The sequence below is a fragment of the Leuresthes tenuis genome, unplaced genomic scaffold, assembly GCF_036924035.1.
Source record: "Leuresthes tenuis unplaced genomic scaffold, fLeuTen1.0.hap1 SCAF_10, whole genome shotgun sequence".
NCBI lineage: Eukaryota > Metazoa > Chordata > Actinopteri > Atheriniformes > Atherinopsidae > Leuresthes > Leuresthes tenuis.
This window is the reverse complement of record NW_027325364.1, coordinates 2,310,516-2,332,408: the sequence shown is the minus strand read 5'-3', so window position 1 is coordinate 2,332,408 and position 21,893 is coordinate 2,310,516. Positions and strand designations below refer to the sequence as shown.

At 43.9% G+C, this 21,893-nt stretch overlaps 2 protein-coding genes across 2 annotated transcripts; both read left to right on the top strand.

The window, feature by feature from the left end:
* Positions 1–685: 685 nt before the first annotated feature.
* On the top strand, positions 686–7,542 carry tektl1 (tektin like 1). Its single transcript, XM_072393391.1, has 8 exons — positions 686–961; positions 1,288–1,572; positions 1,685–1,789; positions 2,861–3,011; positions 5,208–5,374; positions 5,481–5,576; positions 5,648–5,761; positions 7,164–7,542. The coding sequence occupies exons 1-8, from the start codon at positions 686–688 to the stop codon at positions 7,359–7,361; spliced, it is 1,392 nt and encodes a 463-aa protein (XP_072249492.1). The 3' UTR covers positions 7,362–7,542.
* An 8,556-nt stretch (positions 7,543–16,098) lies between these two features.
* Positions 16,099–21,626, top strand: zp3d.2 (zona pellucida glycoprotein 3d tandem duplicate 2). The gene is made up of 9 exons (XM_072393390.1): positions 16,099–16,569; positions 17,268–17,383; positions 17,463–17,580; positions 17,636–17,705; positions 18,053–18,227; positions 18,321–18,426; positions 18,541–18,629; positions 20,038–20,111; positions 21,321–21,626. Exons 1-9 carry the CDS (start codon positions 16,099–16,101, stop codon positions 21,620–21,622), a joined length of 1,521 nt encoding a protein of 506 aa, XP_072249491.1. The 3' UTR covers positions 21,623–21,626.
* Positions 21,627–21,893: the final 267 nt, after the last annotated feature.

The following is a 21,893-nucleotide window of genomic DNA, read 5'->3' as shown; positions in this document are numbered from 1 at the left end:
CAAACAGAAGAACTAAGCATCCATCTTGGTCGTTTTTTTTTTTTTTTAAGCAGCCTTCTGGTTAAATCATATTCTTAAAAAACTTTAACTCTTAACTCAAGCACTTCATAGACGTTTGCTTCACACAAACACATAATTATGGGTCATTAATCAGCCTTTAGAAGTTGAATGAGAAGTCATTTGATGTTTTAGGTCCCGTTTTTTTGCAGAAATGAGCAAATTTTACAGCCATCCCATGAGAACCAGGGTAAAACTGTAAGGTGTGGTTGAGCCCCTGAGAAGGTATTTGCTCTCTGCATAAAGATGAGTTATGTTGCCCTCTTTTTACTGAACCCTTATGCCACTTCTCTCACTACACTGCCTATAATCACACCCGTTGAAGACGGTTTAAACTGATATTTTCAGTTTATATTTATATGCAAAATATTTATTTTGGTCTTGACGGTTCAAACTGTTGATTTCCTTGTTGTGAGCCAGGCAGCACGTTCACATATGGAGGAGAGGGAGAGAGACCGAGCTGAATGGGTGCTGTCCAATCACCGATCAGCTTTGAGTTTCTGGTTACCCCACGTGTTGCTATGGAGACGATACTTTACACAGAATTATCCCCTGGATGCTTCTCAGTGGTTACAAAACGCGACTATATCATTTAAAGCTGTTAAAAGGGATTCTGTTCGTAGGTAACATGATGCCGGTTCCTCTCGGCTCTGTTACCATCGGACCGCAGTCTTGGCGCGAAGGGACGGCCCGGTCCATCCGGCGGGCGGAGAACCTGGTCCGGCAGACTCGGGCCGGTCGCTCCGCGGCTTGCAGCCGGCCCCAGAGCGTGAGTTTCACCCCAAAGCGCACAAACGGCCCCGCAGAAACAGACGAATACAGAAATACAGCAGAGGAAGCCGGACAGAGACGCGACTCCATCTGTAAAAATAAGACGGCGAGGCCCCAAACTACAGGAGCCGGGGTGAGAAAAAGCGTTCCGTGCGGTTAGTTACGATCACTTCACACTGAAAAGAATGCCAGATGAAGCCCACTTTTTATTTTCATGTCAGCTTTGTAATGTGCTGTAGGGCAGGAGTTCCCAGCCTTGGGTTTGGGGCTCTTTCAGGGGACAGGAACCAGGTGCCCTCAAAATGACCTCAAAATGTTGACATATTGTAAAGACGCGTAACAGAGGATCTCCAGTTTGTCCACAAATGCGTTTGAATCTTATTCCATCCCTGCCCTTTATTTTGTCATTTCACTTTGAAATGAAGGTAAAAAAAATATATTTAAACGTTTCCCTTAAAGTTCCCTTCAGGCTCCCGGAGGACATCTGCGCTCCCATTCCCGCCTGCCAGCCTGCGTGAGCATTGCGCTGCAGCCAGCTCTGCTGTGGCCGCTGATTACATGCGGAGGGTGCGGGAGGTTGAGGGGCAGCTGCGCAGGCAGGCCGGCAGGGTCACCGAGGAGGGCACCAAGCTGGAGAGGGAGCGGAGTCACCTGGAGAGGACGCTGCGCAGCATCACGACCAACCTGACCGTCAACAGGAGGAGCTCGGAGGACCGGAGCAGAAGGCCAGCCACGGCTGAGACGGTGAGACTAAAGCACCGGGACGTCCTCTGCCACAAAATGGTCCAACATTAACATCAAACCGAGATCCCCTCCTTCCAGGAAGGCTAAATATTGCATGCGTGGCCTTTTGCAGGGGAGAGATGGTGCTGATTGCTTGTTGCTGTGGGAGAGAAAAGAGCTGGTCGAGTTGAAACGGGATCTGGAGGGAGTGTTGAGAAGCACACTGACCCAGCTACAGGTGATTCATGGCATTACTGCTCTGTTCTCACCTTGTTTTTCTGCACCCCCACCCTGACCCCTACCAGCCTGCCCTGAATGGATGGAAGAGTGAGGAGAAACAACGACTAAATGCATCATTAACCTCTCTGTTACTGCTACTTTATATTTATTTTTGCTGGATAATAACAAGTGAAATTAGCAAGTTACAGAGGTCACAATAAATTCCAGTTTATGATAACTACCCCAAGATGATGAGCCAAATGACTCAATAATTCTCAGTGTGAATGACCCCACAAGAGTTTTATCGATACCGCGATATATATCGATATTTTATTACCCGATGAAGTATCGATTTTTCACCCGCGAGTATCGATTAAAAATATATATTTTAATTTTATTTATTTAAGCAAACTTTATTGAAAAGTCAGACGTTACAATTAGTGAAAACACAAAACTTTAACATAATACAAAACAATGCCAGAGGGGGGGTCACATTATACAAAATAGTGATAAATTAGTTCATAAAAATGTTATATAAAGTGCATAGATCAGTGGTTTTGATGGCTTTTCTGTTTATAAAATGTAGGAATGTTGTAATGTTTGAGCTCCTTCTCAAAAATGAAAAAAAATGGTTTGTGATCAGAGAATTTGGATTTGTGTTTATGGTATTTAGCAAGTAAAACAAGCAGGTTGATGATGTAATATTCACAACATAAACATGAGTCTGCGTACGCTGAAGACATGTTTCCGTTTGTCTGGCGTTGTCCTTCCGGTTCAAAGGTCGGACCACCAGACGATTCATGTCAAATCACAGTGTCCCTTTAAAATCTTTCAGAAAATGATGTGTGTTAAATCAAATCGAATCGTATAAAATTGTATCGAATCGTTGGCTGAATGCCACGTATCGTATCGTATCGTGTCATATCGTATCGTATTGTATCGTGTCATATCGTATCGTATCGTGAGATTAGTGTATCGCTACAGCCCTAACGAGTACAAATCCCTTGGAACTCCATCAGTTAAAACCACAACAAAAAAACCCTCTTTGACATGTAAAACTGTCAGTTTCCTGTTTTGCTGTGTCCTCCAGGCTCTGAGTGAGAGCAGCAGGAGGCTGCAGGACTGTGCCGGTGAGAGGGCTCGAGTGCTGGAGCTGCTGCCTCACAGAGGTTCTGCAGGACGGCACGACAGCGTAGCTCAGACCGTCAACAAAACGGATCCCATTAGCCCCTTTACCCCAGGTACCCTCAGGATCATCAGCAACCATGTCGGAGAAACCACACAAGCAGCACAAGAATGAGCTTCACTGTTTGCTGAGCTGTATCAGTGAGAAAGAGCACCGATGAAGGCTAATTCAAAGGCTAATTCAGTCACGTGTTTATCAGTTTAGTGACGGTTCTGAAATAGTGGCTCCAAAATGAACATGGCAGTAATGATGTTAAGCATACCGCAGCACTTTCATGTGCACTTTAATGTTCTCTGTGCACGTACCTCTGCACAGCGACACTTTGAGCTAAGTGCTAAGGTTATTCAGCTTCTCGGTGTGGTGTATTAGCAGGATTAGCTCTGCAGCACGACGGATGGGGAAGTCAGTAGTTCAGGAGAAGGTAAATTTTAATGAACCTCACATGATTATTACTGAAACTGAAGGCCTTTGTTATATTTAGAGAAATATTCTGTCACTTTTTCACAACTTGACAAAGTTTTCTGCGGTTTTTAAGAAATGTCTGACATGCTTTGAACAAAACGCCCCAAAAGTACAGGAGAGCGGTCGCTTTTAAACTGTGAATTCATGGCTCTTTTCTCCTTGTTCGGGCTGCCATCCAAAAATGAATTTGATCACAAGTTGCACTTCATAACCTCATCACTGAGAGAGCATACATCATGCACAGCGAACGCAGCAAACTCATCTCAGAGAACCACCCACTAAATTCTTTGAACAGTACTTGAGTTATTAATGATTTCTTTTGAAGTGCCTTCTGTTTGGAAGTCGCCTGTTTAACTGGCTGCAGGAAAGTCAAAGTATCAGCCTGTCACAGTCTGCTCTTTCAGTCTATGTTTTATCTGTCACAGTTTGTTTAATCATGGTTTCAGTTATGTTCTAGTCCTGTTTTTCCCCTGTCACCTGGCTCATTGTTCACAGCTGCACCTCATTCACTGATCACTCCCTCCACAGTATTTAGTCTTCTGGTTTCCTTTCAGTCACTGCAGAATCCTTACCTCACTTTATGCCTTGCCACACAGATAAGTCTCGGTTTGCCGTTCTCAGTCTTGTTTTGTGTTCCTTTGCTTATTCATAGTCTCGTTTTTGTTTCATAGTTAAGTATTTTTGATCCGGCTCTGCCGCGCTTTATGTTATTTGGCCTTGTTTTTTTGTTTTTGCTCCCTGTTTTTGTTAATAAACCTTGTTACGTTTGGAAGAGCTGCATCTGGGTCCTACCTATCCGAACCGTGACACAGCCAGCTAGCATGCACCAGTTCAAAGTGTTGCCATAATTTGGTGCTGATTCATATGTCCGTTCCATCACTCCTGGGCTTCACTGTCACTCCATTCCTTATTTTGTTTGAAGTTTTCAGGAATCTTAAGAACTTTATTGGGTGTTTTGTAACCAAAGCTTGTTTTCTGAGTGCCTGAACTGGGATAAAGACAATTTTTTTACCTGGGATGAAACAAATTATTAGTTAACTGCTTTCTAAAGTTATGGAAATTATATATTGGGGATAAAAAATTGCTACTAAGAGTAAAATATAAAGCAATAGTTCTCACTTCCCACCCATAAGATACAGTGAATAAAGCTGAATATTTCCTCTGTGGGTCCAGTCTAAGCAGCAGCCATGATGAGAGCTGTTTGACTTCTACAGATGTGGGAGTCAGGAGTCTGAGTTACACTTGCAGTTAGCCCGATTTTTTCATTGGAAGCCCAAGAACAAGCTGGAGAAATCGTTTATTAAAGAAAGTATTTATTAGTGGTCACATGGAAGTATATTGCAGCTGGACTCGAAATGACAGAGCTCCCGCAGGAAATCCGTCAGGCCGAGCCCCGATATCCGGAAACATTTCATATTTATATTCAGCTTTATCTCACAGAGGTTGTATTCACACTTGTCAGAGTATAATTGGCCAGTTTTTAGTGGCCTGATCAGGCCAGCCGCTGTCCTTGTTGTGTTCTTTGGATGTGATAAACTGTTTTAGGCTCGGATCTAATGTACCAGACCTATCTGCTCCAATAGAGATATTTTGTCTGACCCAGTTGTTTATGTCATTCTAAGGTCTTGGACCATTTTAAGGTCATCTGTTGTGCAGCAGAGTGGGAAAAGTACCAGCTAGGAACAGGTTATTTAGGAAAATACAGAATATGAACTTATAATGTCTAAGAATAAAGCCAATTATAACACCACTTGTTGAAACCTCCCCGTTCTCTCGTGTTTTTTCGCAGAGTGCAAACGGCTTTTAGAGTCCTCCTCTTTGACTGTCAGCCGGTCGCAGCTGCTGAGAGAAACCATCAGACACAAGCTGAGCGGCGCCATCAGCAGGCAGAACGCTGCTCACCGCACCGTCAACGACGGTCTGGTCAAGAAAATAGCAGAGACTGTCAGTCTGCAGGTAGATACCGACACACTGTGGTAAAGATCTTTGCATGCCGTCCAAAGCTGCTGCTGGATGTAGGTAAAATGCAAACGTGACATTTATTTCATTGGGACTTTTGTAGCAAAGCCTGACTGTGATGTCCGCAGCCACCAGGCAGGCCATGTTCCGCAAGCAGAGGGAGATCGACTACATTCGTCACAGCCATGACAGAGCACAGGTCAGAGTGCACGCCAGACCCTGCCAGAGAGGCTGAGTGACCATGTGAGTAACGGGTTGATGTTCTTCCAGGGCCCGGAGTACAGCGGGGACATGCTGTCCAGAGAGAAGCTCAACAGGCCTCTGGTGCAGGTGTACCACAGACACCCGGGGACACAGCTGCCTGAAGCTGCCCGTCTCATTCAGGTGACTCCTGATTACAAAATGTTTATCTCTACGTTTTAATACGTTCGTGTTGGAAGGGAACTCAGCTGTGTTTTTTCTCACCATAGAGCAAAATGAACTTTAAACAGCATTAACTGCATTTTGGGCCTCATGCAGATCACTGATATATCAGCTTTATAAGATTATTAAAGTCCAGTGTGTATGATTTTGTGACATCTAGTGGTTAAGTTGCAGGCTGTAACCAGATGAATTCCTGCTATCTCACCATTCACTTTTAATTGTTGCCGGTATAACTTAAACTCATCTTTCATACCTTCGTGGCACTTCACATTTCACGGAACACTGTGTGACAATTACTGACATTTAGAGGCCGAGTCAGAGATGGCAACCGTCTAAAGTGGTGACCCACAATGCAGCAACAAATTGCATCCTTATTGGTGGGTTGAGGGCGCCTCTAAAGTTGAGGATCGACTTTAGAGGCGCCCTCAACCATTCTGTCTCATACAGGGTCAGCATTTCTGAAATATAGCTAGGGGCCAGATACGTATGAGCTTTATCAGTAAATTCTTAAAATCAGTTCTAAAATGTGCAGGGAGCCTGTGTTCATTCATACATACACACACACTTGTATATATAGATATATCTATATATATACATGTATTACGGCTGTCAAACGATTAATTTTTAATCGCGATTAATCACATTTTCCCATAGTTAACTCACAATTAATCTCTATATTAAAAATATAGCGTTAGAATCAAATAAACACAAAGAAAAAATGTCTTTTATCTTTTATTTCTTCTTTCAAATAGAAAAGTGCATTACAGACCCACTTGACGTGTCTATTTAAAAAACACAGCACATAAAATGCCACAACAATGTGGTCTTAAATCTGAAGAGGAAGTAGCTGACAAACAGAACAGGGCCTAATGACAGTTAAATTAATGAAAAACTGCAGTCATTAGACACATAATATTCAGAACTCTGAACTCTTAGTAACGTTTCTCCTATTTATTAAGCCAATTACTAAGACCGCGATTAATCGCGATCAAGAAATTATGCATAATTAATCGCATCGCGATTAACGCGTTAACTATGACAGCCCTGATATATTTAAATATATATATATATATATATATATATATATATATATATATATATATATAAAGGGAAAAACATTACATAAACAAGATTTGGAGCACAGGTTTATCCTTTTACTATATACGGTCAATTTTACGGTCCAATCTCGGTCTGAAAATAGGGACAGATGCATCACACTTCACAGTCTTCAGATTTTCATATGATGGCAGATGTTCACACCTTTTAAAAAAGCTCTTGGTGGTTTAACACTCACCCCTCATCTTGCTGCTGTCTCGCACACCCAAAACAACAGGCTGAAATGTGCTTCCTGTGTGTGTCTCAGGGCAGTGCAGAGCTGAGGAGGTGTCTGAGCTCCTCTGAGGGGGAGCAGCAGAGGCTGCAGCACGCCTGTCTGCAGCTGCTGGACGACCTGCATGGCAAGGCAGCAGCAGCTCAGGTAGATGCAGGCGTGGTCCGCATGAGGCGCCAGCTGGTCGACAAGCGAGCCGTGCCTTCTTTCCTCCAGCAGGGGACGGGCTGAAGCCAAATGCCTCTGCTTTGAGCTCAGTCGAGCTGCAGCATGATAGCTTAATGTGTGGTGAGAACATGTTCAGACCATCATTTGTTTGCAAGCATATTCACATACTGGTTTTTTGTTTGGGCTGTAATTCACATTTTGTGCACAAGTTATCCCCCCAGATATAAAGCAAAGTCCATAAAAACGAGGTTTCCTCATTTTGGTGATGAAGAACTTCATTTTTCAGTTTTAAAACTTCATCCTGCAACCGAATCCTTCAGGTTGAATTGGAGCGGGCGAGACCAAGATCAGAAACTGACCTTACAATGTTCCCATGTGATATACAGTCTTTCTTTTTCCTTTTCTTTTTTTCTGGGCTCAAAGGAGGCATGAAATAATTTAAAAGCTTTAAAACACCAGGCGAGATCCTCAAGGTGCATCCTGGTTATGGATCGCTGATGTAAAACCTGAATAAAGTCTGATCCTGGGTTTGTAAAACCATTATCTGCCGACACAAACCAGATTCCTGTGGCACTAAGACACCTGATCCAGATTTCTGATCATTTGTTGCTGGTAAACATCATCGTGGATATTAAGAAAATTAGACTTGGCTGCACACAAAAACTGATTTTAGCCACAAATACGTCACTCATTGGCTTGTGAATAACCACGATTAATGGGAAGCATGTTGGCTATTTTATGTACAAGGCAAGGCAAGTTTATTTTTATAGCACAATTCAACAACAAGGTGATTCAAAGTGCTTTACAGAAGAAATAAAGAAAAATAAAAAGCATGATTTAAAATTTAAACAAAAGAAAGAAAGAAGGACAATAGATCAAATCAGAAAGAAATTATATATATGAAAGATAAAATCAGGAGTTAAAATATGATTCCGTTTTGAAACTCAAGCTTATTCAAAAGCAGCTGAAAATAGATGTTTCTTCAACCTGGACTTAAATACTGAGAGTTTCAGCTGATCTGAGGCTTTCTGTGCTCAAGACAGCACTGTGCAGGTCTGGAGCATCGATGGGACATCCCATCATTTCTTTATATAATTCCAGTAAAACAGGAAACAGCTGCAGGGATTTATTGAAACGTGCAAACATATATAGAAAAACAGTATAAAAACAGGGTTTATCTGGTCTGAGCTCCTTTATTCTCCAACACAGCCTGAACCCTCTGAGACGAGCTTTCTGTCATTTCTTTAAGGAGTCTTCAGGAATAGTTCTCCAGGCTTCTTGAAGGACATCCCAAAGCTCTTCTTTGGATGTGGGCTGCCTTTTGTTCCGTTCTCTGTCAGATGATCCCACACTGCTTCAATAATGTTGAGGTCCGGGCTCTGGGGAGGATTCATCCCTCCATAAGACCTGTTGCCACTGATTTTCAGTCCACTTCTTGTGTCATTTGGCACAGCTCAGCCTTTTCTCCCTGTTTCCCTTCCTTAAGAACGGCTTCTTGACAGCCACCCTTCCATGGAGACCATTTCTGATGAGGCTTGGGCCAACAGTAGATGGATCAGCTGAAGGTCCAGATGCATCTCTCAGGTCCTGTCAGGTCTTTGCTGGATTTTTTCCTCTTTCTTAAGGACATCACTTTCAGATCCTGTTCATCTGCTGTAGATAGTTTTTTAGGCCTGACACTTCTTCTTTTGTCCTCCACTTGTCCAGTTTCCTCAAATGTTTTAAGGACACACTGCACACCATGCTGAGATTTGCCAAGTTGGCCAACGACACTCATTCTTATGAAAATTGTCAGCTTCAAGGAATGAAAATGAGTGAAAAAGCAGAAAATGTCCAAAGAAAAACTGAAAGACCTTCAGAAAGCTGGAGAACTATTGCTCGAAACCACTTTAAAACATTACAGGAAAGTCTGGCTGCTTGGAAGAAAACAAAGAAATGAGCGGTGGCTCAAGACTTTTGAACAGCGTTATTGATTACTGGTCAGATGAATCGATGGCAAAGTAAATAAGGTAAACCCTGCCTTTCACCTTGATGCTGCCTCAGCCTCTCACATCATTTTTGTTGGAGGAAGTCCAGTTAATATCTGGACTTCCTCAGGTAGTTTTAAATTGAGCAGATTTGGTGCCCTGTGTGGAGGCAGCTTCAACAGGACGCATTATGTGGATAAAATCCCTGTTTCTAGCGTTCTGGTCCAGGTTGTTTTGCAGCAGATTAATGCCCCTGCTTTCTGATAGTCTCATATATAGTGTTTTCTGTACAAAACACAGCCAACTTATACTATGGGGGTTAACAGACGTGAGTTTATCACGTCCATCTCATTGAGATAAGACCACGGTAGAAACAATCATCTTCTATATGCATGAAACACAGAAACTGCGGTTAAACAGAGAGGCCCAGAGGCTGAATGATGTGTTTATCTTCCTTAACCAGATTATACAGTTTATTAATCTTAATTTTTACTCAGAAATCTTAATTATTTGTGTTTTTTTTCACTGTGTATTCACAAAGTGCCTTTTTTATAGAGAAGCATCTTTAAAATCTGTGAATTTACCATGTTTTCCATCAACAGTGGCACTGTTCTTGGCTCCTGCTCAGTGAGTCATGGGACTGTAGGTCACTTGACAGCCCTCCCACCTAACTCAACGTCTTTCATTAGGAAATAAGGCATGATTTAATAAACCTGCCCCATTTTTAGGACATCTCAGTACAGGCAACACTTGTGATATCATTCTTTACAAAAAGAAAAAGGCAAATGTGACCGTATCTTCACAGATTTTGATCTAAACTGGGTATAAGGTCCAAACAAAGCCATGTTGACTCTCTTAATTTTGAGTGGAGATATTCTTTACAGGATAGTGAGAGCTGTTAGTTGTGCAAAGTCACGGCTAAGACCAGGACGCTGGCAGCCTAATTCAATCATATGCACTGGGGTGTGGAGATCCTTGGATGTAATTAACAGAATATCAAGGGAGACCAGTAGAGATTTACCTTCAGATCTCTGCAGATAGGCCGGCGGAGGAGGACAACTGGATGAAGAATTTGCAGCAGATTTTAAGTTGCAAAGACAGAGACCTCTGCTGGTTCTGTGCACTCAGAATGAAAACAGCCGACTGGCTCTGGTAAGCATAAAAAGTCAACCTTAAGAGCCAAAGAACGGAGCAGATTTTCTCCCTGTGAGACAGAAACGGACAGTTATGGCGAAGCTTCTTTATCCTGTGCTTCTCCTGTGTCTACTGCCAGCCGTGGGTAAGTGAGCAAAATGCGTGTCTGCTTGTGTGCACGAGTGTCTAAAGCATTTATTGGCAGAGTTTATTGGTAATAGTTGATGTTAAACCACTTGTTTCAAACAAATGAGTCATTTTTTCGATGGCCTGTTAAATATTAGAAGCTGTTCAAACTTCTCCTCAGTTTTCTTTAATCTCAGGTGGTCATCAGTCCCAAACCCAAAGATAATGACGTGATTGTTATGCAAGACACAGAGACGGGTGAATATTTGCCATTTTGGCTTAGAAATAAGAACAATGGGTAGAAAGAAATCAAACGGAACAGAAAACATTTTGTTTGCAGTGAAACCGATGTTGGTCCGTAGCTCAGAGTCAGAAGTTCCTTTGTTGCCGTGTGCGAACAAGGATTCGCTGCGGGGTTTTGCTGCTGAAGCAGAGTAAGAAGTCATAGTTAACATAGCAGCAAATAGCAAGTAGTGTAGATAAATACTTCTGAATATAGAGAGTAAAATATACTGATGAAGGAGTGCTGATGTGGCCAGAATGTGTCAAACGTAGCTTTGCAATGAAGGCACAAAAAAATCTGAATGGCCTCTATTTCTGGGCTACAAAATATGTACAAGCTGACATTATTCTTTGATAAAGGCAACATGCATGTTTTACATCACACTCTCACAAATATGATGCTGTTAGATGTTCTGAAAGGCTTGCAAGAAGGTCGTTCTGTGACATCACGCCACGGAGCGCCCGACTCCCGCCCGACTCCCGCCCGACTCTCGTCCATCTCTCGTCCATCTCTCGTCCGACTCCCGCCCGACTCTCGTCCATCTCTCGCCCGACTCCCGCCCGACTCCCGCCCGACTCTCGTCCATCTCTCGTCCATCTCTCGTCCGACTCTCGCCCGACTCTCGTCCATCTCTCGTCCATCTCTCGTCCATCTCTCGTCCATCTCTCGTCCGACTCCCGCCCGACTCCCGCCCGACTCTCGCCCGACTCCCGCCCGACTCTCGTCCATCTCTCGTCCGACTCCCGCCCGACTCTCGTCCGACTCTCGTCCATCTCTCGTCCATCTCTCGTCCATCTCTCGTCCATCTCTCGTCCGACTCTCGTCCGACTCCCGTCCGACTCTCGTCCATCTCTCGTCCATCTCTCGTCCGACTCCCGTCCGACTCTCGTCCGACTCCCGCCCGACTCCCGTCCGACTCTCGTCCGACTCCCGCCCGACTCTCGTCCATCTCTCGTCCATCTCTCGTCCGACTCCCGCCCGACTCTCGTCCATCTCTCGTCCATCTCTCGTCCGACTCCCGCCCGACTCTCGTCCATCTCTCGTCCGACTCCCGCCTGACTCTCGTCCATCTCTCGTCCATCTCTCGTCCGACTCCCGCCCGACTCTCGTCCATCTCTCGTCCGACTCCCGCCTGACTCTCGTCCATCTCTCGTCCATCTCTCGTCCGACTCCCGCCCGACTCTCGTCCATCTCTCGCCCGACTCCCGCCCGACTCCCGTCCGACTCCCGCCCGACTCCCGCCCGACTCTCGTCCGACTCTCGTCCGACTCCCGCCCGACTCTCGTCCATCTCTCGTCCATCTCTCGTCCGACTCTCGTCCGACTCCCGCCCGACTCTCGTCCATCTCTCGCCCGACTCCCGCCCGACTCTCGCCCGACTCTCGCCCGACTCCCGCCCGACTCTCGCCCGACTCCCGCCCGACTCCCGCCCGACTCCCGTCCGACTCTCGCCCGACTCTCGCCCGACTCTCGCCCGACTCCCGCCCGACTCTCGTCCATCTCTCGCCCGACTCTCGCCCGACTCTCGTCCGACTCTTTACCATCCAGCAACAGTTAATACAGTTAGTTAGGTTTAGAAGTTACAATAAAAAAGTATTTACAAGTTGTAGGTTACAAGTTTGCATAATCTTCTCAGAATACTTCCTTTTACAAAACATCCGGCAATGAAAAATGGTACAATCTCCCATTTTTTAGGCCTTTCTTATTGGTCGGCCTCAGGTTCAGGTTTTCTAATCTTCATCACATTTTAGGTCATTATTTCCTCACTCATCATTCTGTTTAAAGCCATTTTGAGGGTTTTAATCAGCCTGCCTGTCCTTCAGTTCCCCTCTTCTGTTACACCTGTGTGTTCCCCGCCATCTCACCTCTGGACTGCATCAGATACCCTCTCAAGTGTCCACCTGGGCAGCTCTGCCTGTCCAGCCGAGCCGTGGGCCAGAAAGGTGAGCATGCCTCGAGCTGCCGAGCAAAATTTAAATGAACCAAAAGTGAGAAACAGAACTGAGACGGGCTGCTGTCACACTCCCGGGGGGGTGTCAGTGTGTGTGGTGTCCGCTATGCAACTGATGTTTCTCGTGAACTTTCAGGAGACTTCCGTGTGGTGCTGTATGAGAAGAGCTGTGTCCTGCCTGCCTTGTGCGGGATCACAGGGGAAAAATACACCATGGGCCTCAACTTCACCTTCACCAATGAGTGCTGCAACACACACCTATGCAACAGAGCTGCGACGCCTGCCCCCCCCTACTGGACTGCAGCATTGCTAACCCTGCTCACTGTGCACTCAGCTTGGTAAAGACAGAGCATTAAAGCATTGTGACACAGATGTTTTCTTCCAGCTAATGCAGTGATGCTGTTCCAGACTGCCATTAAGTTACTGTGCACTAATCTGAAAGCAAGACTCCCGATCACAAGGGTTTTCCTTCAGTTTAATCCAAGTGAGCCCCAATAAATGAGCAAATGAGATGAGATGCTTTCAGTTGTAAGCATGCGATCGGGGTTGGAGGATGTGGTGGATAATGTTTTACCGATCTGACCTCCAGGCTGAAGGCTGAATGTTCATTTTGCTGCTTGGTTGGTGTTAAAATCAGCTGTAATCTGTAAAATATCCCCAAGACAAAGCAGTGGAACTAAAACATCGTGTCAGTCCAGGTATGCACTGAATTATTCCGGCAATGAAAGTAGATTTTATTTCAAGGAACGTTTTAGAACACTATATATTCTACATTAACATTTATTTTAGTTCATGCATAAATCTTAATGATCAGCTTTCACTTTAGATGCCATCACAGGAAATAACTGAAACAGGAATAGGTTGAAGCTTATTTATGCCTTTCTTATCCTGAGCAAACAAAGAGTTACACAGAAAATCTGCAAGACTAAGATGAAGTTACAATCTGCAGCCCCTTAAAACCCTCCCTGTTTGCACATATTTATCAATCTGTGCTGAAATGCTAAATTATTTCAGATTTGTAAGTTATTTTAGCTCATCATTGAGCCTCTTTCCATAGTTTAACCTCCCCAAACACGTTCTAACTTTACATCTATCGAACACAAACGAGCCTCTTACAACGTTCATCTTTATTTCTTAATATAAAAACCTTTTGGATACAAACAGAAAGGCTGTTTTTCCTGACAAAAACCACAGCTTTTATGATTTTTAGACACGCAAAATCTGTCAGTTGTTAGGATCTAAAACGTACAGGATGCAGAATCTATCAGGAGACTCATGATGACAAGCTTGATTTAACATTTTTAAGTTAATTTATGATGAATTACCCCCACATATATGTCATATAGAACAGTAAATACACACATTTTATAAAGAACATCAACAGATTTGGACCATTTGTGCTTAATTTATGCAACATCCAGCTTTCAGCTGAGTTTATTCTCTGTAATCACCCAGAAATGTTGTTTCATGCGCTCTTTCAGTTTCAGCAATGTTGACTGGCCATAAAACCTTCAATTATCGTGAATTTATTTGAATCTTTATGAAGGAATAATCCATTAATGCTGAAGCATCAACAGTCCAGAGAAAGATAATCAAGTCAAACAGGATTTTTTACTCATGACAAAGATTTGAATAAAAGTTTTATGTTGGATGAATGCATGAAAAGGCTGGAATTCTACTTTTGTGTTTTAATAATCTGCGTAAAGAACATCGCTTAATGTGAAGTTTGCACCTAACAACAGTGTATGAGGGTCTTTGAATAATCCGATAAATCACAATAAATAACAGATTATGTGCAACATAAAATCAAGTTTGCTTTGTTTGATTTGAGACCTTCTAAAGATTAAGGGAATTTTCTGAATATAGAGACCACAGAAAAGATCGTTTTACTCTGGATTTGTTTTAAAAACAAAATCACAAACGATATCAGGTTAATGTTGATTATTTTCAGAATATCTTCGTTTTCTTTAATGAAAGCAGCAATCGGTGGGAATAATCTTTATAATTTAAGTACAGAACTGTGCTTCAGTTTTAATCCAGTCCTCATTTCTTTATAAGCTGCCATAAAAACAGGAAACAGCTGCAGAGATTTACTGAAACATGTTGAAACATGAATATAAATCCAGAATCTGAGGCAGAAACAGAGTTTTTTCTCAGTTCTCAGCAGCTTTAAAGTGAATCTCTGCTCTGAGCTCCTTTATTCTCCAACACAGCCTGAACCCTCTGAGACAAGCTTTCTGTCATTTCTTTAAGGAGTCTTCAGGAATAGTTCTCCAGGCTTCTTGAAGGACATCCCAAAGCTCTTCTTTGGATGTGGGCTGCCTTTTGTTCCGTTCTCTGTCAGATGATCCCACACTGCTTCAATAATGTTGAGGTCCGGGCTCTGGGGAGGATTCATCCCTCCATAAGACCTGTTGCCACTGATTTTCAGTCCACTTCTTGTGTCATTTGGCACAGCTCAGCCTTTTCTCCCTGTTTCCCTTCCTTAAGAACGGCTTCTTGACAGCCACCCTTCCATGGAGACCATTTCTGATGAGGCTTGGGCCAACAGTAGATGGATCAGCTGAAGGTCCAGATGCATCTCTCAGGTCCTGTCAGGTCACAGCTGGATTTTTTCCTCTTTCTTAAGGACATCACTTTCAGATCCTGTTCATCTGCTGGAGATAGTTTTTTAGGCCTGACACTTCTTCTTTTGTCCTCCACTTGTCCAGTTTCCTCAAATGTTTTAAGGACACACTGCACACCATGCTGAGATTTGCCAAGTTGGCCAACGACACTCATTCTTCTGAAAATTGTCAGCTTCGAGGAATGAAAATGAATGAAAAAGCAGAAAATGTCCAAAGAAAAACTGAAAGACCTTCAGAAAGCTGGAGAACTATTGCTAGAGACCACTTTAAAACATTACAGGAAAGTCTGGCTGCTTGGAAGAAAACAAAAAAAGAGCTGTGGCTCAATATAATAAAGGTCTGATAAATAAAGGAAAAGTATCAAAAGACATTGTAAAATGTTTGGAAAATCTTGAAATAAATGCAGAATGTAGATGAACTTGAAAAAGTTTTTTATTCAAATATGTTTACATATTATAAAACTGAAATACAGTATAGTATTTACTGTTTACTGTCGATTTCTACGCGGATATATTCTGTGTATATTGGTGATTAAAACTCGTGATTAAGACTCGTGAGTTGGTTGCAGTTCACACATCGGCCTGTGAGGGGCGCTACTCTGCGTCTGGTTGCTTCCTCCTCAGCACCAGGTGCTCTTAATTTGACCCAACCAACGGAGAACATCAGCAGTTTCAGCACTATGAGTGTGATTTGGGTTTGAAACAGGTGTGAGTATGACGCTCCTGCTGCTGGCTCTGCTCCTGTCCGCCGCCCACAGAGCCGCACTGATGTCGGCCAAGGCTTTAAATCAAACCTCACAGGTGATGATGAGAAAAGTTCATCGGGATGAGACACCCACTCTGCTGCAGAAGCACCTCAGTCTCCCCATGTTTGTGGACTCAGCGCTGTCGGTGGAGAAGGAGTACTTCTCTCCGGCCAGAAGCACCGGGCAGGAGCCTCTACTCGAGCCCGTCCGGCAGCTACTGATCCCGGTTTGGGGCGGCAGCAGCCCCCCCGGAGGCTCCGGTGTCACCGTGAGGACTTCATGCGAGCTCAACAAGATGCAGCTGCAGGTGGAGAGGGGGGTTTTAGGCGCCGGAGGCGCTGACTCTCATCTGAAACTGGGGACATGTCCAGTCAGCACATCCTCAGAGGAGTATCTTTACTTTGAATATGACCTCAGCTTGTGTGGAACCAAACGCGCGGTGAGTCCCTTTGGTTAATCAGAGCAGGCTCTGCACTGCCATGTTTAAAGGTCCAGTGTTCACCGAGTCCTCTGTCAACCTGCTGCAATCCATCTCCTGAAAGGTTAACTGCAGAGTTATCTTAAAGGGGAAGTTCGTTTTTTAAAAACCTGGACCTTATTTCTGGTATAAAATACGTTCATCTACTCGCTGATAACAGTTTGGACACTATTTAGATCACTCTAGATCCCCTATATTCATATAACGGAGTGAACGGGGCTTAGAGGATGCAGCCTCTAAATAAGGCATTATCTGTCTTTATTTCACCAATACTTTAAGAAGAATGAATGAATGAACGTGTGCTATAGCTCCGTTAGCTCATAGCTGCTGTGTTGCTGTTATTGGCAGCTATCGGGGGGCTCATAGAGGGCTTTCTACACAGGCACTCTACTGAGATGACGTCCTCGACACGCCCCCCTGCAGCACAGTTTATTCACTCCATGCTCTGTGACAGTCGGCTAACTTCACACAGAGTTTGCTGCTGATAGTTTTGTGCAACATGGCAGGATATTTATCAGATTTTGAAGTTGTGGAGGACTGTTTTGAGTAAGATGGAGTATGCAAACGTTAGCCTCACTTCAGCTGCGTCTTCAGCTGACGTTTGAATGTAACTCCTTTCCTGACTCACCATAAGCTGATAATTCATTGGTTGTTTACAGATGATTTCTGACCGGATGATCTACTTTAACATACTGCGTTATGACCCACCAACTCCTAAAGGACCAATCAGACGAGCTGCACCCTTCAGCCTACCTGTTGCATGTTATTTTAACAGGTGAGATTGGATCCAGACATTTCTGCTGCTGCGTAAAGTTCTTCATGGCAACTGTGTACAATGTGTTTTTACTGTTTAGGTACCTTTATTCTTACACTGTTGACCTCACACCAAAGGTCACACCAAAGGTCACGCCGAAGGTCTCCAGACAAATGAACGCAGCCAACTTCAGTTTGACTCCACGAAATGGTAAACCTGTACGAATATTCCTCATTAACCGGTTCCTATTTTTTTTATTCCCTCTGAGAACAGCTGGCAGCAGAACGGATCCGGTTCTGCTTCAGTCCCTCTAATGCGCCACACTTTGGGGATTCATGGGAAGGTGCGGTCCGTGAAGGCCGCTCTGTTCATGTTTTCTCAGGCTGCAGGACGTTCAGGTCACCGGGCCTTCATGAGTATTTGCTGTTAAATGTCTCGGCTCATCGAGCGCGTCTTTAAAGTTTTATTTTTGTGGTTTAAACGCAGATTCAGATGGACTTAAGAGCCGCCTGTTTTCCCTCCCCTGCTGTCTAAATGTTCTATTCATTGTAAATTTGAATTGATCTGATTTTAAAACCACTGTCAAAGTAAAACCTGCATGTATGCCTGTTTTAATCCTGGGAAAGCGGGATTTCTTCTGATTACACACACTGTGAATGAGTGTTGCAGCTGCTTCCTTTTGTCTTTCAGCTCAGTGGGACGAGCTCTCTCTGTCAGATCACTACATGCTCGGGGAGCCCGTATACTTTGAGGCAGAGATCCCGGCTTTGTCCCACGAGGAAAGACTGTACGTCCACATGTGTTCTGTGACACCTGACAAGTCCCACAGCTCCACGCCTCAGATTTCAGTCGTAAAGAATTCTGGGTAATAACCATCTTACGTTGACTCGAGTAAGAGGAAAATCTTCATAAACTGGCGTTTGTCATGGTCGGCTTTTCTCTCCTTCTGATGATAAAGATGCATGATTAAAAGTGAGGGCAGCTGCTCCAGATTCTTTCCACACAAAAACAATGCTGTGAGATTTTCTGTGGACGCCTTCCTGTTCAAAGGAATGACCGGTCAGGTGAGCAAAATCCTTTGGAGTTGTCTGGTCTGGTCGACTTTCTTGGCTCCGAATGATTTGTTTTCACACTGAAACATTTAACTGATGGAAAATACTGGCTTTAATCCTCTGTAGCAGCTCTACATGCACTGCACCGTGTCTGTTGGACGGTTGGTCTCCTCGGCAACAGCTAAGTCCTGCTACTACGACACAAAATTCACAAGGTGAGTTTTTCACGGGAAAAAGAGATGATAATGCATTTATTCCTGCATTTCAATCCCACACCATGTTTAAAAGGAAAAAAACATGGGGGAGAAATTTGAGGATCTCCAGTTTGTCCTCAAATGTGTTTTAAATAATGTTCCTGAGAGAAAGACTGGAAGGGATCTGCATATTTCTGCCTCTACAGAGCAGAATATCATTAAAGCATTCAGGGAATCTGGAGGAGTTTCAGTGTAAAGGATAAGGGAAAAAGCCTTATGTTAAGCTTGTCCACTTCTCTGGGCTCGGAGGCGTCTGGGATGGACCGTCACACGGTGGAAACGTGTGCTGTGGTCAGACCCATCAGTATTCCACATCTTTGTTGGAAGAAATGGAGCAAAGAGCAAAAGCAGCATCCAGCCTGCTGTCAGCAGCCAGTCCCTGCAGCCAGGCTCTGTGATGGTATGGGGTTGGATCAGGGGGCAAAGCTCATTTCCACTTCTGTGACGGCAGCATTAATGCAGAAAAGCTCACTGAGATTTTACAGCAACATATGCTGCCTTCAAGGCCACATCTTTTCCTGGGACGTCCCAGCATTGTTCAAGCAGACCATGGAAAACCACATTCTGCCACATTCCAAAGGCCTGGCTGAGGAAGAAGAGGTACGGGTGCTGGACTGGCTGCCTGCAGTCCTGACCTGTCCCCAGCAGAGAAACAACCACCCCCCCGCACTGCTGCACACCTTAAGACCTGTTTAAGGAGGAATGGGACAAAATAACAGCTGGAACTCTGCATCACCTGGTTTCCTCAGAGTCAGAACGGCTTTAAGTGTTGGCAGAAGGAAACAAAGTGGGAAAAGGTTCACTGACTTTATGGGATGCTGCAGGTCTGAGGTGTAGAAATGATGTTTGTTACCAGATTAAATGAAGCTGAACAGGAAACATGTTGAGTTCAGACTGTCTGACAGGAAGTAAAAGTAAGAGAAAACATCAAAATAACTGTTTTTTGCAGAAAACTATCCCAAGTTTTTCCAATTTGTGGCTATAAAAGTTATTTTAAGCCTTTTAGGAATGTTATAACATGTAAAACTGATCAGTTTAGTCTGTTTATGGGGTTGACAGAATGAGTAAAGGCTGAAAATCAACACATACAACCACCCCCCCGCACTGCTGCACACCTTAAGACCTGTTTAAGGAAGAATGGGACAAAATAACAGCTGGAACTCTGCATCACCTGGTTTCCTCAGAGTCAGAACGGCTTTAAGTGTTGGCAGAAGGTCTTAAATGTGGAAATGAACGTATATTAAGGAATTATAAAAAAGTTAGTGGGACAAAAAATATACTTTTGGTTCTTCCGGTCTTTCTGGGGTCGTGAGAGAATCTCACTAAGTTGCTCTAGAACAGTATCAGCTCTCTTTACTGTGTTCCTCAGATGGGTGGAGCTGTTTGGATCAGACTCGGTGTGCGACTGCTGTGAGTCCAAGTGTAGCTCTGTTGCACCCACAGGTGAGTCCTCTCCTCCTTCATTTCCACTTTTTACTTTTTAATCATGGAAGGATCATTCTGAAATGTGTTAGAAGCTGAAATAAAACCAGCATTGACTCATTTTATCTGTGGAACCTCCATCATAGCATGTTACTCTGATACTTGGCACCTACCTAAATGTTTTTGCACCAGTCGACCCCCTGAAATAGCAACAGCCCCCCCTACAGTAGCAGTCTAATGACACATTTCCACACTCTGAAACTGAATTAAATTCATATACACAGTCATAAACATATTTTATCATACAGCTATCAAAAGATGGACATATTTTGCAGCTGTATCAAACCTCACATCTACTCTGAAGCAAAGAGGTTTAGTTTGGCTCATTTCTCCTGGTGTCTTCTTCACCTCCTGCTTCCATCTAGGATGAACAAATTGGAAAGTTCTCTTAAACTGGCATTGACCTTCTGTTTGTAGCAGGAGGTGTTGCCCCCTGCTGGTCACTGTGGAGAATGTAATTGTAAGGTTCTGCCCTGGCTTCACCTTTTCAGACCTGGATGCTACCTCCTTCTCTTATGAACTTTGTTTTTTGGCAGTTTTCTAATGAAACCACAGCCCTCTCCTCCATGAATCTGCCTGTGAGCCTACAAATCCGATCTGCTCCAAGCTCCTGATAACTGCAAACAAATACTTCTCTGAGCACACATGTTGATCCAGCCCTCATTTCTTTCTGTTTCCTCCCAAGCAGCCAGACCTTCATGTACTCTTTAAAGTGTCCTGATCAATAGTTCTCCAGCTTTCTGAAGCTTTTTCTGCTTTTTCCCTCATTTTCAGTCCAGTCCTTGTACTTGAGCAGAAAAAAGGCTCCTAACTCGGCTCCTTTGTACCACAGTTGTTTATGCCTTTCACATAATCTGATGTAATATTCCTTTTCTCCTCAGAGTACAAAGAAACTTGCACAAAAATAAATATTTTTATTATTGCTGGTGGGGAAAAAAATGGGAACAGTGTGTTATTTTGTCTCAAATAACGTATAAGTAGCTACAGTTGGTTTACTTCCTCTTTGGGCAGATGTTGTTTTTACTGTTGCTCTTTGTTTTAACATGAATAAAACTGATCAATGTAAATGAGTTATTTGTTCTTTCTCTCACTGTTGGCTTATTTGATCTGATACTGCTAAATTGATGAATGATTTTTGCTTTATTCTGATTTCAACATTGTTTCTTCCAGTGACACAAACGGTCAGTAGCAGACCTTGGACAGTCGAGTCTAAACTGAAACCTGCCCTGCAGAGGAAGGTCACCTCCACAGCAGCAGCAGCACCACAGCCAGAGAGGACTGAGTGGATCTGGAAGTCGTTGCCTGCAGAGATCCTCATGGGGAAGGTGGAGAAGGCTGTGACGGACACGGAGTGGCCGTTCAGAGGTGGAGGAGTGACGTGGGTTGAGGATGAAGGTGATGAGAGGCAGGTGAAGGGCTCCGCTGTTGTGGAGGATGAAGAGGAGACTGGTGCAGAACCTCGGAGTATTTGAGGCTGTTTTTGATGAATAAAGTTGGTGTGTGGACAGTGACTGCAGGAGGTTTCATGACAGGACACATAGATTTTCTGCATTATTGCAGGTTGTTTCGTTTACAACATGCACAGTGAAGTCGAGCTACGATTACAGGTTGACTCGGTCATTTAACTGGACCACTGTCCTCAGTATACATGCACAGGAGCAGAATCGAGTTAACTGAACGATGTTTGACTGTGCGAACATGCTGTCTAACGGTGTTGGATCCTGGTCCATCTAATCCAGCTGA